The following is a 19,460-nucleotide window of genomic DNA, read 5'->3' on the forward strand; positions in this document are numbered from 1 at the left end:
AAAGAATGGAATTAAACAACACTAAAACCATCAAATGAACATACCGTAGGTGTCTACACATGTTGCTGGTCCAGCAGTCACAGAAGGGTTGCTGACTGAGCCAACGGCATTCCTTGCCATGACTCTAAATTCATAAGTCTCATCCTGGGTGAGGCCAGTCACAGTAAAGCGGCACTCTGTGACATTAGTGAGGTTAGTCTTGGACCACCTGGTACTGACGCCTTCTTTCTTCTCGATGATGTATCCTGTGATGGGGGATCCGCCATCGAAGTTGGGCTTCTGCCAGGCTAGGCTTATAGAGTTCTTGGTGATGTCACTGATGCGCAAGTTGATGGGTGGCTCTGAAGTAGCAAACAGTGAATAACTGTTGTTAGATAGATATTAAAAGGTAATATCACATTTTCTTGACTTTTGCAGAATCTGATTAAGCTTACACTCACCACATGCATCAATAGCCAGTACTGCATCAGAAACCTTACTGAAGGCACTGATTCCAGCAGCATTCTCTGCTGCAACCTTAAACTCATAAATAAGTCCAGCGTTGATGTTGGTGACCTTGTAATGTGTTGCTCGGATCACCGTTTTGTTGACTCTTTGCCAAAGGATGCTGTTCCTGTCTTTCATCTGGAGATGGTAGCCAAACACATGACTTCCTCCATCTGACTTGGGCTCCTTCCAGGCAACAGTGATTGTTTCCCTCGTTACAGCAGTGATGACAGGAGTCGAAGGAGCATCAGGAGTAGCTAATGGGCAAAGATGTAGAATGTTTATGTTTTTCATAAAAAAGTAGAAAATTAAAAAATTGTTTAATTAAAAGAGGAAATGAAAACAAAGACCACTTACTGTAAGAAAGGCTGACAGTGACAGTAGGTGAATCAATGTGCTCACTGATTCCATATTTGTTCTCAGCTCTGACTCTGAACTGGTACTCCAAGCCAGTGGTCAGCTTCATGATCTTCATCGTGCAGCGGGCTACAGCTGAAGAGACATCCATCCAGTTGGCTGTGGTTGTTTCTCTCTTCTGGATGATGTAGTTGGTGATGGGACTGCCACCCTCATATGCTGGTGGAAGCCAATTCAGACTAACGCTGTCTTCTGTGACATCAAACAGTTCCACAGGTCCAACAGGGGCACTTGGGCGATCCAGAACCACAATATTTACAAAGGACTTGGTTGTGCCAGTGGAGTTGGAGGCAGTGATATTGTAGCGTCCTGAGTCTCCAGCTATGCTCTCTCGCACAGTGATCTTGATGCTGTCAGGGGTAACTTCATAGTTGAACCTCATTGTTGACTTGAGCAGCACATTATCCTTGGACATGGTGACTTTAGGCAAAGGCTTGCCTGTAAGGGGGATCTCACACTTGAGAGTGGAGGCGGCTCTTACATATACTGTGTTGTGGGGGAAGTCCTTCATGTTGATCTCAGGAGATTCTAGAATAAAACAATTCATTAGCAAATATTTATAGCGGGGCAAATTTGTTTCAATATTATTTAAATCAAAGTTAATTTCCTTATTGTGTTGAGTAATACTACGTTTGGGCTCACATTGTTCTTTTCAATCAGTATGCAACTTACCAAGCTGATCTTTGAGCAGAACAGGGGTGACCATTTCCTTAGCATCACTGAACCCAGCAATGTTCTCAGCTTTTACTCTGAAGAAGTACTCAGCATTCTCCCTCAGACCAGACACTGTTAAGTGTATGGACTTGGTTGTTCCACACTTAACCCACTTCTCCTGGCCTTTCTCCAGAGCTTCCACTAGGTAGCCAGTGATTCTGCTGCCTCCGTCCTGTTCTGGTTTGGCCCAGGCCAGGGACACACTCTCCTTGGCAACATCAGTTACGCCCAGTTTTGGTGGTGGGCTTGGTTTCTCTGGGGGAAAAAAACAGTTCAATTAGTTTTTTGTTTTTTTTTAGATATTTGGAGTTTATGTTTTGCTTTACAATAAGATTTAATGTTAGCAAATTCAAATTCATTACCTGAGATCTTTGTTCCCTCCTTGGTCTCTGCAGGAACACCAACACCATACTCATTCTCGCCTGTCACTCTGAAGTAGTAGACTCCTCCCTCTGGCAATTCTGTCACCTTGTATGTGAGTCTGTGGCATGTGTCAGTCAATCTTGTCCAGCCTTTCTTGCTTGCTTCACGAATATCAATGAGGTAGTTCTTGACTGGTCCTCCTCCCTCATTCTCAGGTGTGTCCCAGGTTACAGTAGCAGAGGACTTGGTCACGTCCTTCACCTCTACATTAGCAGGAGGTCCAGGGGAATCTAGGACTCTGACATTGAGTGTCAAGGAGGAGGTTCCGGCTACGCTGGACAAGGTGACAGTGTATTTTCCTGAATCATTGCGAGTTGCTTTCTCTAAGGTAATAGAGGTGAAGGTGTCTGTAGTATCAATGACAGCACGGACTCTAAGGTCAACATCGGGCTTAGTCCATGTAGCGTTGGGAATGGGTTTGCCCCTGAAAGGTACTGTCATGGTAAATGAGCTTCCATCTCTTACAATAAGAGTCTTCCTCATGTCATTACTGATGTCAAAGACTGGCTCTTCGGCTTTTTCTTTGGCAACTTGTTTGTCTGACTCAGGACTGGGCTCACTGACTCCAATCTTGTTAATGGACTTGACAACAAACACATACTCAGCCCCAGGTGTCAATCCCACCACTGTAAATTCTGTGTTTTTGGTGTTTTGGACTCCAACAAACCATTCATCATCCATTGACATCCTGTACTCTACTCTGTAACCAGTCACAGGTGCTCCACCATCGAACAGTGGCTTATTCCATGACAGGGTGACTGTGGTCTTTGTTGAGTCAATGAGCTTAGGCTTAGCAGGAGGTGATGGCAGGAACTGTGGGTCTTCAGCCTTGGTAAGTGGGCAAGGAGTGCTTGGAGCACTGAGGCCAGCAGAGTTCTCTGCAAAGACTCTGTACTCATACTCACATCCATCACGAAGGTGAGATGCTTTGACTCTAAGGTCATAAACAGGTTTCTTATGTACACGGCACCAGCGAAGGCCAGTCTTCTCCCGCTTTTCAATGACATAGCCAGCGATACTGCTGCCACCATCAGAAACAGGTCTTTCCCAACAGATGGTCATTGCCTCACTGGTAACTGAAGTTACCTGAACATTAGTCGGAGCTGCAGGCACAGTAAATGGATCCATGGCCTTTCTTGGGTCACTCTCCAGGGCCTCACCATCCCCATATTTGTTGACTCCCCTGACTCTAAAGATGTACTCATTTCCTTTAAGCAACTTGGTCACTTTACAGGTGGTTGCCTTCATGTCACCATGAACAAGAGTCCAGGCAAGGCGACTGGTCTCTCTTTTCTCCACAATGTAATGCATTATTTCAGCACCACCATTCTCCTGAGGAGGTCCCCATGTTAGGGTGCATTTCTCTGCTGTGAGGCCAGACACTGCCAGAGGACCTGAGGCAGGTCCAGGTCGGTCAAGAACCTTACAATTTATAGCTACAGATCTTGTCCCTGCAACATTGTGCAGGGTCAGGACATACTGACCAGAGTCCTTCCTGATAGTGTCTCTGACAACCAGTGATGTTGTGAAGTTGGTTGAGGTTATTTCACACCTGGCCTTGGCCTCAATTTCCTTCCCATCTTTAGACCATGAAACAACTGGGAGTGGACGGCCTGTGATTTCAGCGTCAATTTGAATGATCTCTCCAGCCTTAATGACAACCAGCTGTCTGAACTTATCTTCAAGAATAATAGTTGGAGGGTCTATATCATCCTTGACTGTGATAGGACCAGTGTTCTCAGATGGAGCACTCATCTGCTCTGCAGAGTTCTTGGCAATGATGTGGAAATCATATTGGACATCTTCTGTAAGGCCTGTGACATCATAGTAGGTATCTTGCAAATTTGTGAAGTTGCATTTCAGCCAGCGGCCATTGGGAAGTTCCATGCGTTCAACAATGTAGCCAGTCATTTTTGTTCCACCATCATACTCTGGCTTTTCCCAGAAGAGGGAAACTGAGGTACGAGTAATGTTGGTGACTCGAAGGTTACATGGAGGTGCACATGGATCCCTTGCTGCCACAGAGTCACAAGCCTTAGTGCATGGACCAATGCCAGCAATATTCTCAGCATAGACTCTGAAGTGATAAAACAGTCCCTCTTCTATTCCTGTCATCTTAAACTGGTTTTCAGTCAGAAGACCTCTGTTCACCTTGGTCCATAAGATACTGCTTTGGTCTTTGCATTCTATATGATAACCAATAACAGGGCTTCCACCATCACTTGCAGGCTTGCCCCATTGCACGAGCATGCCATACTTGGTAGCATGAGCAACATGAAGATTGGTTGGAGGGCCAGGAGGCTCGAAAGGATATTGAGCAATAACAGGAGCTGAGTCAATGGCAGAACTCTTACCATAACGGTTCTCAGCTGCAATGCGGAACTGGTATTCTACTCCCTGAATGAGACGAGACACCTTGATTGAAGTCCTGGCTACTGTGGCTGAAACTATTTGCCATGTGGTTGTAGTGGTGTCTCTCTTCTCCACCACGTAGTTGTTAATCTGGCATCCACCATCATAACTTGGAGCATCCCAAGATAGAGACATGAAGTCAGCGCTCACCTCATCAAACTTAATGTTGCTGGGTGGACCAGGTTTATCCAAGATTACAACTGAGACTTCAGCTGTCTTGGTGCCAACTGAGTTGGTCAGAGTAATCTCATACTTTCCTACATCCTCCTTAGTAGCATCTTTGATGAAAATCTTGGATGAGGTTTTGGATGTAAGAACATTGACCCTTGTTGTCTGTTTAAGTGCATTGCCATCCTTTTTCCAGGAAACCTCAGGATCAGGTCTTCCTTTGAAGGGAATGTCAATCTTCAGGTCATCACCTGCCTTTACACTGTAGGTGTTGAACACCAACTTAATTGTAGGCGCCATTGTGATGTCCTTCACCACCACAGGGTTAGCTAGAGGCTTGGCATCACTTCTGCCTTTATCATTTACAGCAAATACCCTGAAGGAATATTCCTCTCCAGTTGCAAGTCCATCAACAGTAGCTTCCAGTGCTTTGACTTCACTGCATGTCGTCCATTTGTCATCTCCCTTGGGCTGCATCTCCACAATATAGTTTGTAATTTTGCTGCCTCCATCATAATCAGGTTTTTCCCAAGAAAGGGTAACAGTATGACGAGTCACATCAACTAAGACTATCTTACCAGGAGGCAAAGGAGCCTCAGACACCTTCACTTGATCTGTGGAGGCAGGCAGACCTACTCCCAGCTCATTTACGGCTAACACACGGAAATAGTAGCGTCCTCCCTCCTGCAGATCGGAAATAATGTAAGAGTTTCTTACACAGTTGGTGCAAACACTGGTGAAAGCCATTCTCTTCTGCTCTCTCTTCTCCACAATATAGTGTGATATCTTAGCCCCACCATCAATGAGAGGGGGTTCCCAAGAAAGAGAGACAGAATTTCTCTTTACATCCTTAACCTCCAGGTTGATAGGAGCACTTGGAGAGTCAAGAATTCTGACATTGATGAAGGCTGACTTAGACCCACTGAGGTTCTCAAGGGACAGCACATATTTACCAGTGTCGAATCGGTCAACATTCTCGATCAGTATCATTGTGTAAGAGCTTGTGACCTCAATCTGGGCACGTTCATTCAAAGTGCCATCAGCTTTTGACCATCTGACCTCAGGCTCAGGCTTTCCTCTGATCGGCACAAACAAACGTAAAGTGGCAGTGGCACGAACATTGACCATCTTTCTCAGGTCAGAATCTAATTCGATTTCAGGAGCCTCCAGCTTCTCTGCAGCGATCACAGATCCAGGTAGGTCAACATGCTCTCCTACTCCTTCGCAGTTAAGAGCAAAAATGCGGAAGTTGTACTCTGCATTCTCTTTAAGTCTTTTTACTGTGTAGTGTGTGGTCTGGACACCAGTGTGTGATGTGCAAATGACCCACTCATCATCAGCTGCCTCCTTCGTTTCAACAATATATCCTTGGATTGGTGCTCCACCATCATATATTGGCCTAGACCAGGACAGAGAAACTGTAGTGCTAGAATGGTCCGTGACTTTGGGGTTGTTTGGAGGTCCTGGTGGATAAGTTGCATCACAGGCCTTGATGTATTCGGTTGGAGCGCTAGGCTTACCAACACCAGCAGCATTTTCTGCTGAGATCCTGAATTCATAGCAGTGGCCCTCTGTTAGACCAGAACATCTAAATCTCAGGTCACTCAGCCTCTTCTTGTTGCACTTAGTCCATCTAATGCCATCCTTATCACGTTTTTCAAGAACATATCCTTCAATCTCAGCTCCTCCATTTTCTTCTGGTCTCTCCCATGTAAGTACAATGGAGTCCCTAGTAATAGCACTTGGCTCTGGAGTGGATGGCGCGCTGGGAGTAGTAAACGGATTACGTGCAATAACAGGATCAGATTCTAAAGGCTCACCAACGCCATATTTATTCACGGCAGTGACTCTAAAGATGTACTCATTGCCAGGCAGCAGTTTAGTGATTTTGTAGCTGATAGCCTGTATCTTTGGCTCAACCACGGTCCATGACAAACGACTGGTCTCTCTTTTCTCAATTATGTAATGAGAGATGCTCGCTCCACCATCATGTGAGGGATGGTTCCAGTGGATATAACATTTTTCAGCTGTGACTCCTTTGACTTCTAGAGGGCCATCTGGAGGACCAGGTCTATCAAGAACTTTAACATTAACTGGGACCATCTTGACTCCACCCACATTTACAAGTTTGAGGACAAAGTGGCCACCATCTACTCTGATGCAGTCCTTGACTGTCAGGATGGTACGTGTAATTGAAGTTTTGACCTCCATTCTTGGTGTTGTTTGGTCAATCTCCTTTCCATCCTTTAACCAGATGACCTCAGGCAGAGGCTTGCCAGTATAGTCAGCATCAATGACAAATGTCTCACCAGCATTAACAATAGTCAGATCTTTGAATTTAGAGTCCATAGTGGCTCCTGGAGCCTCAATTTCATCTTTGGCAGTAATTTCTCCTGTTCCCATTGAAGGACGGCTGTAAATACCGGCAGCATTTCTGGCAATAACTCTGTATTCATACACACAATCCTCAGTCAGACCAGTTAGTGTAAACTGAGTATCAATGATGTTAGTGAAGCTGGCCTTCATCCAGCGGGTATCTGGGTGCTTCTTCCTCTCAATCACATACCCAGTGATCGCACTTCCTCCATCATACTGAGGTCTAGTCCACTGGAGTGTCACATGGTTTCTAGTGATGTCAATAGCCTCAGGAGTGCCTGGTGGATCACAGGGATCCCTGGCTACTGTGCTATCAGAGACCTTGCTAACTGGGCTAAGGCCAGCAATATTCTCAGCATAAACTCTAAATTCATACTCAATACCTTCTTCCAGCTCTGTAGTCTTGTAACGCGTTTCTGGGATTAGAAGCTTGTTAAGCTTAGTCCATAAGAGGCTGTTCTTTTCTTTTCTCTCGAGGTGATAACCTAGAATGGGGCTACCTCCATTATTGTTGGGAACTTTCCATTCAACAACCATGTTATCCTTAGTTGCAGCAGATACAGCTGGCGTTCCTGGAGCAGCGGGCTCACTGAATGGATACTGAGCAATAACAGCTGGGGAGACAATAGCAGAACTCTTTCCATATCTATTCTCAGCAGCCACTCGGAATTGATACTCAACTCCAGTCTTTAAATTGCTGACTTTGATGGTTGTCCTGGCAATAGTAGCAGAGACAATCTGCCATGCGGTTGTGGTGGTGTCTCTTTTCTCCACAATGTAGTTGTTGATCTGACAACCTCCAGTGTACTCTGGTGGCTCCCAGGAGAGTGTGACATAATTTGAGCTCACCTCCTCAATCTTTATAGGGCCTTTAGGTGGTCCAGGCTTTTCAAGAATAATAACAGTAATCTCCTCAGTAGCTGTTCCAATATTGCTGGTAGCTGTAATGGTGTATTTGCCAGAGTCTTCCTTATTTGCATCCTTGATGGTCAGCTTGGTAGATGATGATGTGCTGGATACATTTAGTCTAGTTGTCTCTTTTATAGCATGTCCATCCTTTTTCCATTCAACCTTGGGAACAGGGCGTCCAATCACTGGAATCTCAATTTTCAGATCCTGTCCTTGCTGTAAACTGTAAGTATTGAATGCCATCTTGAATCTGGGTTCAATAGTTACATCTTTAGCAGTGACTGTTGCTGCCAAAGGCCTGGGATCACTCTTGCCCTTCTCATTGAAAGCTGAAACTCTGAAAAGGTACTCATGTCCTGCACTTAGCCCAGTGACAGTTCCCTCACAGGTTTTTGCTATTGTAGCCACCACCCATTCTTCTGAGCCCACAGGCTGCATCTCAATGTAGTAGCCCATGATCCTGCTGCCTCCATCATGGTCAGGCTTCTCCCATGAGAGTGAAGCAGTTGTTTTGGTCACGTCAGTCAAGGTGACTTTACCCACAGGTAGAGGAGGCTCAGAGGTCCTCACTGCGTCCTGTGTCTCCACTGCCTTTCCCACACCAAACTCGTTCTCTGCTAACACTCTAAAATAGTAAATAACTCCCTCAGTGAGTCCAGTGATGCGGTAGCTTGTTTTTGTGCACTTGTTGTCCACATTAGAGTAAACCTTCCTGTTGGCCTCACGCTTTTCAACCAGGTAGTTCTTGATTCTTGCACCACCATCAATAAGAGGAGGCTCCCATGTCAGAGTGACACTTTCCCTCTTAATATCTTTTACAGTTAGATTCAGAGGAGCCCCTGGAGTGTCCAGAACTTTAACAGAGACAAAGGCTGACTTTTTCCCAGCGCTATTTTCCAAGTTAATGATGTATTTTCCAGCATCATATCTGTCACAGATGTCAATGGAGAGCTGTGTGTAATCTTCACCTGTCTCTACTTGAACTTTACTGGGAAGTTCTGAATCCTCCTTTGCCCAGCTGATCTCAGGAGTTGGACGACCCTTGAATGGAATGCAGATTCTCATTGAGCCTCCCGCCCAAACAACTATTCCTTTCCTGAGCTCTGAATCAAGTATCACCTCTGGAGAATCAATCTTATCCAAAGGTTTCAAAACTCCCTGAATCTCAGTGGGTTCACCAACACCAAGCTTGTTGATAGCACATATACGCACCTTGTATTCCTGGTGCTCTATCAACTTGGTGATTCTAAACTTGGTAGCATTGACTCCAGATGGTGGTGTGCAAATAGCCCACTCTTCTTCATCAGCCTTTGTAATTTCCACAGCATATCCTTGAATCTCACAACCACCATCATAGATAGGTCGATGCCAGGACACAGTAATGGAGTCTTTAGATGTGTCTACCAACTGTGCATTGGTAGGACAGCCTGGTTCAAAGGTGGGGTCACAGGCTTTGAGGTAGGATGTAGCTGGGCTTGGTTGACCTACTCCAGCTGCATTCTCAGCAGAAACCCTGAATTCATATTCATGGTCCTCAGTCAATCCGGTAACTCTGAAACGCAGATCTGTCACCCTGCGTTTGTTGCACTTGGTCCACCTCACTCCAGCTCTGTCTCTCTTCTCAACAATGTAACCAACAATCTCACTGCCTCCTGTGGCTTCAGGACGGTTCCAGCAGACAGTCATGGAGTCCCTGGTAATGTTAGTGATCTCAAGCTCATGTGGTGAGCCAGGAGGAACAAATGGATTCCTCATGATAACTGGTACTGATTCAAGAGGTTCTCCCTCACCGTATTTGTTGACAGCCATGACTCTGAAAATGTATTCATTGCCCTTCAACAGTTTTGTAACCTTGAACATGGTAGCTCCACAGTCGCTGGAAACCACAGTCCATGCTAAACGGCTGGTTTCTCGTTTCTGTATAATGTAGTGAGAAATGCTAGCTCCTCCATCGTGCCTGGGTGGCAGCCATGACAGTGAACACTTCTCCTCAGTCACATTGCTGACAGTAAGAGGTCCCTCTGAGGGACCTGGTCTGTCCAGCACCTTCACACTGAATGGTACAGTCTTAGTTCCAGCAACATTAGTAAGAACAAGTGTGTACTGTCCACCATCCACTCTAATGGCATCCTTAACAACTAGCAAAGCCTTAAAATCTGTGTTTTTGATCTCAGCTCTTGCCGAATTTTCCACTTCAACACTTCCCCTGAACCACTGAGCTGTAGGAATGGGCTTTCCTTCCACACTAGCCTCTAGACTGAAACTCTCTCCGGCATTTATTACAAGGGTCTGGTTGTACATAGGATCTGTCTCACACTTGGGTGGTTCAACCTCATCCTTGGCAGTGATGGATCCTGTGTTTTCAGAGGGCTTGCTGACAGCACCAGCTGCATTCCTTGCAATTACCCTGAAGTCATATTTACTTTCCTCTGCCAGGCCTGTGACTGTAAATTCATGTTCAATGACATTTGCAAAGCTAGCCTTCATCCACTTTCCCTCAGGTAGGTCACGTTTTTCCACTACATAGCCAGTAACTAAGCTTCCTCCATCATATGTTGGAGGGGTCCATCTCAGCTTGACTGAATGCCTAGTCACAATCACAGCCTCAGGATGTCCAGGAGGATCACAAGGGTCACGGGCCACATAAACCTCAGACACTTTGCTGCATTTTCCAATGCCAACGATATTCTCAGCATAGACTCTGTATTCATACTCAATGCCTTCCTCAAGAGGAGTAGATTTGAACCTGCAGTCTTGGATAAGCATTTTGTTTATCTTGGTCCAGAGAATACTGTTCTTTTCTTTCCTCTCAAGATGGTAGCCCAAGATGACACTGCCGCCATCAGATGGAGGTTTGTGCCAGTCAACAACCATATAGTCTTTTGAGTATGAAGAGACAAATGGTGTTCCTGGTGGGCCAGGCTCCTGGAATGGATACTGTGCCAATACAGGCTCTGAGTCAATTGCATAACTCTTTCCATATCTATTCTCGGCATAGATTCTGAACTGATATTCAGCACCTGTCTTCAGATTGCTTACTTTAAGCGTGGTTCTGGCCACAGTGGCAGATACAACTAACCAGTTAGTAGTGGTTGTGTCTCTCTTCTCCACTACATAGTTAGAGATTGGACAGCCTCCTGTATATGTCGGAGGTTCCCAGCTAAGAGTCATACTCTCAGCACTGATGTCCTCCACCTTGACAGGTCCTGTTGGTGGTCCTGGTCTGTCAAGGGTAATCACCTCAATAGTGGCATCCTTTGAACCAAGAGTATTTGCAATATTGATGCTGTACATGCCTCCATCCTCTCTGGTTGCATCCTTAATGGTTAAAGTGGTGTGATTTGCCGAGTCAGTGACATTGACTCGGGTAGTCTGCTTAAGGGCAGCTCCATCCTTGGTCCAAGTAATGGTTGGTTTTGGATGCCCAGCAATAGGGACTTCTATCTTTAGATCATAACCCACCTGGACACTGTAGGTGCTAACTTTGGGCCTGACCGCAGGCTCAATAACAAGGTCCTTTGCTACAACTGACTGAACCAGTTGTCTAGGTTCACTTTTGCCTTTATCATTTACAGCCACAACTCTGAACTGGTACTCCTCTCCCTTGAGAAGGTTTGTAACAACAGTTTCTAATGCCTTCACACTAGCACACAATGACCAAGCCTCACTATCCTTAGGAGCAAGTTCAATTTCATAGTGACTAATCCTGCTGCCACCATCATTTACAGGCTTTTCCCAGGCTAGAGTTACAGTGCTACAAGTTACATCAACAACACTGACTTTACCAGGGGGCTGAGGCTTCTCAGAGATTTTAATTGGATCTATAGTTTTAGCAGGAAGACCCACACCATATTCATTCTCAGCCAGGACTCTGAAGAAGAAGATTCCACCCTCTGGAAGAGGCTCAACCTTCCATGACATCCTGTTGCAGGTGGTGATGGGAGAGTAAACTTTCCTGGTACTCTCTCGCTTCTCAACAATATAATGCTTAATCTTTGAACCACCATCAAGCAGTGGGGGCTCCCATGTGAGAGTGATTGAATTCTTGGTAATCTCTTTCACTATGAAGTTAGTTGGTGGACTAGGTGAGTCCAGGACTCTAACACTGATGAAGACGGACTTCGCCCCACTGGCATTTTCCGCAGTCAAGGTATACTTGCCGCTGTCAAATCTGTCAACATTCTCAATGACAAGTGAGGCATAGCTGCCTGTATTGTCAATCAGGGCTGTGTCTTTAATCTCACCCTCAGCCTTGCCCCATTTCACCTCCGGGGCTGGACGGCCTCTCACAGGAACGAAAAGCCTTAGAGTGCAAGCTGCTCTGATATTTATCATCTTTCTCATATCATTATCCAGGTCAAGATCAGGGGCCTCAAGCTTTTCCTCAAGAAGAATTTTTCCTGGAACATCAGCATGCTCACCAACACCAACTTTGTTGATAGCACATACTCTGAATTGGTACTCGTGCTTTTCCAGAAGCTTTCTCACTGTAAACTTGGTATCTGTGATTCCAGTTGGAGGAGTGCACATAAACCACTCATCGGTTGCTCCATTGCAGGCTTCAACAATATAAGCCTGAATCTCACAGCCACCGTCATAGATGGGTTTGCCCCATGTCAGGGAAACAGTGGACCTAGTTGAGTCCACCACCTTGGGGTTGTTGGGTGGGCCTGCTTTGAATATAGGATCCAGTGCTTTGTAGTACATTGTTGGTGCACTAGGTGTGCCAACACCTGCAGCATTCTCAGCAGCAACTCTAAATTCATAGCTGTGGTTTTCCAGGAGCCCTGTTACTCTGAAGCGCAGCTCACTCACTGTGCGCTTGTTGCACCTAGTCCACCTCACGCCATCTTTATCACGTTTCTCAACAATGTATCCTTGGATGGGGCTGCCACCATCCTGAGTTGGTCTCTCCCAGGTCACCACCATGGAGTCTTTGGTTATCGTGGAGACTTCTACCTCTGTTGGTGGGTTGGGAGTGACATATGGATTTCTTGCGATCATAGGCTCAGATTCTAGAGGCTCACCAACTCCATATTTGTTCACTGGAATCACTCTGAAAATGTACTCATTACCAGGAAGAAGTTTTGTGATCTTTAGATTTAGTGTCTGAACTTTTTGTTCAATTACAGTCCAAACCAGTCTGCTGGTTTCCCTCCTCTCAACAATGTAATGGGAAACATCGCTACCGCCATCTTGCAAGGGTGATTTCCAGGAAATGGAGCATTTCTCACTGGTGACTCCATAAACGGAAATGGGACCTTCAGGTGGACCTGGTCTATCCAGGACCTTGACATTAATGTTTACAGATTTCTCTCCTCCAACATTCTTGACCAGCAGAGTATACTGACCTCCATCAACACGGATCGCTTCTTTAACAACTAGACAAGCTATAAAGTCTGTGTTCTTGAGCTCTAACCGAGCTGCCTCTGTAATCTCTTGGCCCTCCTTAAGCCAGTGTATTGTTGGCACAGGCTTGCCATAGACAGCAGCCTCGAGCCTGAATGTCTCTCCAGCATTTAGCACTACAGCCTGTGAGTATTTAGCTTCCAAATCAATCTTTGGTGGGTCAACCTCATCCTTTGCAGTAATAGCTCCTGTTGAATCAGATGGCAGGCTTAGGACCCCAGCAGCATTTCTGGCAATGACACGGAACTCATATATTTGATCTTCAGTTAATCCTGTAACCAGAAATTCAGTCTCAATGACATTAGCGAAACTGGCCTTCATCCAGCGTCCAGTCCCTTCCTTCTTCTCAACAACATAGCCTGTGATCTTAATACCCGCATCATACTCGGGTTTGGTCCATCTGAGAGTGACTTTATTTCTTGTTACGATGACGGCCTCTGGTTTTCCTGGTCTGTCACAAGGATCTCTGGCCACTTGCATATCACTCACTTTGCTGGCTTTGCTAAGGCCAACAATGTTTTCAGCATAGAGTCTGAATTCATATTCAATTCCCTCCTCAAGACCAACAACTTTAAATCTGGTCTCTGGGATGATTTGTTTGTTCTGTTTCACCCACAGTATACTGTTTCTTTCTTTGAGCTCTAAGTGGTAGCCCAAGATTTTGCTTCCACCATCATTACTGGGTTTCTCCCACACAACCACCATTGTCTCCTTAGTTGCTGACTGGACCACAACAGAACGAGGTTGGCTGGGCAACTCAAATGGATACTGAGCAACAATGGTATCAGAGAGCAGAACTGAGGACTTGCCATATCTATTCTCTGCAGCAATCCTAAACTGGTACTCAGTTCCAGTCCTCAGACGGGCTGCCTTAATAGTTGTTCTGGCCACTGTAGCTGAAACAATCTGCCAGTTGGTGGTAGATGTGTCTCTCTTCTCAACAATATAATTGTTGATGGCGCAACCACCATCATACTCTGGTGGATTCCAGGACAGGACTAAGCTGTCAGCTGTGACTTCATCCATTTTAATTGGGCCAGTTGGAGGACCAGGCTTATCTAGAACAACAACACTGAGGTCTGTGGATGCCTCTCCAGCTGTGTTGGTTAGTTTAATTGTGTAAGTGCCTACATCATCCCTGCAAGCATCTTTAATAACCAGGAGAAGATTTTTGTCTGTGGCTTCAGCATTAACTCTTGTTGTCTCCTTCAAAACAACACCATCTTTGAGCCAAGTTGCTGTAGCCTTGGGGCAGGCAGCATAGGGTACATCTATCTTCAGATCATCTCCTGCTAGCACACTAAATGTGCTGAATAACAGTTTGAATGTTGGTGAGATGACCAAGTCCTTGGCCACAACTGGAACACTGAGAGCACGAGGGTCGCTTACTCCCTTTTCATTGGTGGAGATGATTCGGAACATGTATTCCTCTCCCTGAGTAAGGCCACTTACAAGAGCTCTATTGGTTTTCACCACCATAACCTGAATCCATTTATCACTGCCTTTACCCTGCATTTCAACTATATAGCCTGTGATTCTGCTTCCACCATCATGGTCAGGCTTTTCCCAACTAAGTGTGACACTGTTGCTGGTTACTTCACAAAGGGACACCTTGCCTGGTGGTAGAGGCCTCTCTGACACTTTAATTGGTTCCACAGTCTCCACAGGGAGGCCAATGCCATATTCATTCTCAGCCAGAATTCTGAAGAAGTACATCTTTCCTTCCTCCAGCTCTCCAACTTTCCAACTGGACTTATGGCAGCTGGCACACACTGTTGAGTAAGCTTTTCTGGTAGACTCACGCTTCTCCACAATGTAGTTGCGAACTCTTGAGCCACCATCAATGAGAGGTGCATCCCAAATAAGGGAAACTGAATCTCTAGTAACCTCCTTGACAATCAGATTCTGAGGTGCTCCTGGAGTATCCAGCACCCTAACATTGACATAGGCTGTCTTGCTTCCTGTTGCATTCTCGACAGTCACCATGTATTTACCTCCATCAAACCTATCAACATTGTCAACCTGAAGAGTAGTGAATGAAGGGGTAATTTCAATGTTGGCTTTATCAAGTGATTCTCCATGCTCTCTTGACCATTTCACTTCAGGTGCTGGTCTTCCCTTAATAGGGACGAACAGTCTTAATGTGCTACAGGCTCTGATACAGACCACCTTGCGCAGCTCTGCTCCAAGTTCAATTTCTGGAGGAAGCAGTCTGTCTTCGGCCTTCGGGGTTCCAGGAACAGCAGCAGGCTCACCCACTCCTTCACAATTAGTGGCACAAATGTTGATTTTGTACTCTTGGTTTTCCTTCAGGTTGGTGATGGTGAAGGAAGTGGCTGTCCATCCCTTCTTGGGAGTGTGAATAGTCCACTCATCCTCCTCTGGTAGGCATGTCTCTACAATGTAACCAGTGATTTCAGAACCACCATCGTAGACAGGTTTATTCCAGGTGAGGGTGATGGAGGACTTGGTTGTGTCAAGTACTCTGGGGTTCCCTGGAGGACCAGGTTGGAAGATGGTGTCTACTGCTTTGTAGAATGGACTTGAAGGACTAGGCTGGCTCAGACCAGCATTGTTTTCAGCAAGAACTCTGAATTCATACTCATGTCCTACTGTGAGGCCTGAGACCTTGAATCGCAGGTCGGTTACTGTCCTTTTGTTGCACTTCACCCAGCGCAAGCCAGTTTTATCTCTTCTCTCAATAATGTATGTGTTTATTCTGCTGCCTCCATCATGTTCAGGGCGCTCCCAGCAGACGACCATTGAGTCCTTGGTAATGGTGGTGACTTCGGGCTGATGTGGTGAATCACTTGGGACATAGGGGTTGGTACAAATGACAGGTTCAGACTCCAGGGGTTCACCCATGCCATACTTGTTAACAGCCATGACTCTGAAGATATACTCATTGCCCTTTAGAAGCTTTGTGACCTTGAACCTGTTTGCCTGAAGGTCTGTCGCCACATTTGTCCATGCCAACCTACTGGTCTCACGCTTCTGAATGATGAAGTACTCGATCTTGGCACCGCCATCATGTGTAGGATGTAGCCAGTTAAGAACACATTTCTCAGCAGCAACATCAGTGACAGTAAGAGAGTCTGGTGGTCCAGGTCTGTCAAGCACCTTGACATTGAATGTGAACTTGGCAAAGCCACCGGGATTGCTGGCAGTAAGAATAAAGGAACCGCCGTCCCTCCTCAGAGAATCTTTGTTTGTTAGAGTTGTGTGGAAGTCAGATGTTTTTATCTCTATCTTGGCTGTATCCTGAAGCTCCTTTCCTTCCTTGGTCCATACCAGGGATGGAATTGGCCTGCCAGTAACACTAGCTTCCAGCTTGAAAATCTCTCCTGCCATGACAACCACATTGCTGCTATATGATGCATCAACATCAAGTCTGGGCTCTTCAATGTCATCTCTGCATGTGAATGCTTCAGATGACTGGGATGGAGCACTAACGGAACCAGCTGAGTTTCTAGCAGTCACACGGAATTCATAAGTTGCATCTTCAGTCAGACCACTGATTGTATAAATCGTTTCCTGGATGTTGTTAAAGTTGGCTTTAAGCCAGCGTCCATTTGGCATCTCTCTTCTCTCGACTGTGTATCCAGTGATAGAAAATCCACCATCTCCCTCTGGTTTGGTCCATGAAACTGTCACCTCATGTCTGGTGACATTGAGTGCCACAGGCCTGCCTGGTGGGTCAACAGGGTCCAATGCATACATAGGATCAGAGGCTTTGCTTGGTTTGCTAAGACCAGCCATGTTTTCAGCAGTGACACGGTGTTCATACGCAATTCCATCAACTAGACCTGTTGATTTGAAAATGTTTCCCACAACAAGAGCTTTGCTGATCCTTTGCCAAAGAATACTGTTTTTCTCTTTTCTGTCCACATGATAGCCCAGGATTGCACTTCCTCCATCAGAGGAAGGTTCATTCCAACTCAAACTCATAGCATCTTTGTTGAAAGATGTGACAACAGGAACACCTGGCTGTCCTGGCACATCAAATGGATAGGCAGCAACAACTGGTTCTGAAACAAGGTATGGTCCAACTCCATATCTGTTCTGGGCTCTGACACGGAACTGATATTGGGTTCCAGTGTTGAGACGGGCTGCTTTGAATGTGGTTCTGATCACTGTAGCTGCCAACTCGACCCATGAAGTACCAGTAGTCTCTCGCATCTCAACAATATAGTTGTTGATTGGAACGCCACCATCATTCTCGGGAGCCTCCCAGGACATGAGAACATAATCACATGAGACCTCATCCAACTTGATGGGACCAGTAGGAGGGCCTGGGATGTCATGGACCAGGACTGTGATTGTCTCAGTCAATGTCCCCAGCATGTTCTTTCCTGTAATGGAATACTGGCCCCCGTCAGTCCTCTTGATTTCATTGATATTGAGAACAGTTGATGTTAGTGTGGTTTCAGTGTTTATTCTTTGTGTCTCTTTGAGTACTATGTCACCCTTCTTCCAAGAAACAAGAGGTCTTGGTTTACCAAGCACAGGAATCTCCACCTTTACACGGTCTCCTGCCTTTGCGATGACGGTCTTCTGATAGACTCCACGCAGGTCAAAGGAAGGCGCAGAAGTCTGTTCTTTAATAACAGCAGGCCTGCTCTCACGGGGGTCACTCCTTCCTGATGCATTGACAGCCATTATGCGGAAAATGTACTCAGCACCCTCAATCAGATCAGTGACGGTGTAGTCCAGAGCCTTGATAGTGGTAACATGGACCCAATTGTCACTGTCCTTCTTTTGGGCCTCAATGACATATCCGGTGATTAAGCTGCCACCATCATGCAAAGGCTTGGTCCACGACAGACTGGCACTGTCAGCTGACACATCCGTGACATACAAGTTCTCTGGTGCAGAGGGGGCTTGGGACACCCTGATTGGCTCAGGGGATTCAGCAGGCTCACCTACACCAAGGTCATTCTCAGCCGAGACACGGAAGTAGTAGTAAGCTCCCTCTTCAAGGTCTGGGAACTTGAAAGAACACTTCTGCCAATTGGTGCTAATTACTGTGTAGGCTTTCTTAGTGGCCTCTCTCTTTTCAATTATATAGTTATGAATCTTAGAACCTCCATCAATAATAGGGATCTCCCACTGGAGGGTGATACTGTTCTTAGTGATCTCTCTAGGTTTGAGGTTGACTGGTGGTCCTGGTGTGTCTAGAATTTTCACATTAACAAAGCCAGTCTTCTTTCCAGCGACATTCTCAAGACAGAGGTTGTACTTTCCAGCATCGTATCTGGTGCAGTCAGGGATAACCAGGAGCGTGTAGGACTCTGTAGTGTCAATGTGTGCACGTGTTTTCAAGTTTGTATCATCTTTGCTCCAGGTTACTTCAGGAGCAGGACGACCACGGATGGGAACAAACATACGTATGGAAGCACGGCACCTGACCACCAGGGTTCTCCTTAGTTCAGCATCGAGCTCAAAATCTGGCAGCGTCTCCTGGTCCACTAGTTCAATAACCTTTTCAACCTCTGCAGGCTCACCAACTCCTTCTGAGTTTACGGCGCTGACTCTGAAGTGGTATTTTCCTCCTTTTTGAAGTTTACCAATAACATATTCAGTAGCTTTCAATTGGTACTGTGTCTCCACCTCCCAGTCATCATGCCCTTCCTTTTTGTACTCAACAATGTATCCATCTACTTCAAGACCACCATCATAATGGGGTTTGCCCCAGGCAAATGTGGCTGTGGTTTTTGTTGTCTCCATTATTCTGGGGTTGGAAGGAGGACCAGGTGGATCTAATAAATAAAATAAAAAGAGTTTGAACAGGTTAATGGAGGGCTTTTTTAAACTAAGTCCATCATGCAAATGTGTCCATTATTCCTGTATGAGATGAGATGAGATTCACCTTTATTGTCATTACACATATACAAGTATAGAGTAACGAAATGAGGTTTGGCATCTCACCAGAAGTGCAAATAAGCAGAAAGTGCAAGAGTCTGTGCTATGTACAGTAATTACAAAATTTACAGATGTAGACAAAAAAATTGAATTATTAGGTATATCTGGATGGCTGGATTAATGGGATGCTATAAATATAAATAAATGCTATAAATAAGTAATGCTACAAAATAAGTGTATTCTTAGGATTATAATATACAGATTAAGGTGCAGTGAGCATGCTA

The 19,460-nt window shown here is 45.6% G+C and overlaps 1 protein-coding gene across 1 annotated transcript in view; it reads right to left on the reverse strand.

Annotated features, from left to right (window-relative positions):
• Positions 1–19,460, reverse strand: part of LOC109985180 (titin-like) — a 200,169-nt gene that overhangs the window by 25,712 nt on the left and 154,997 nt on the right. Inside the window, exons 215-219 of the mRNA XM_065962524.1 lie at positions 1,980–19,073; positions 1,576–1,872; positions 844–1,431; positions 441–743; positions 45–341 (exon numbers count right to left, since the gene is read on the reverse strand). Of these exons, the coding sequence (XP_065818596.1) occupies positions 45–341; positions 441–743; positions 844–1,431; positions 1,576–1,872; positions 1,980–19,073 (18,579 nt within the window). The remainder of the gene's footprint in view (positions 1–44; positions 342–440; positions 744–843; positions 1,432–1,575; positions 1,873–1,979; positions 19,074–19,460) is intronic.

The sequence above is a fragment of the Labrus bergylta genome, chromosome 13, assembly GCF_963930695.1.
Source record: "Labrus bergylta chromosome 13, fLabBer1.1, whole genome shotgun sequence".
Taxonomy (NCBI): Eukaryota; Metazoa; Chordata; class Actinopteri; order Labriformes; family Labridae; genus Labrus; species Labrus bergylta.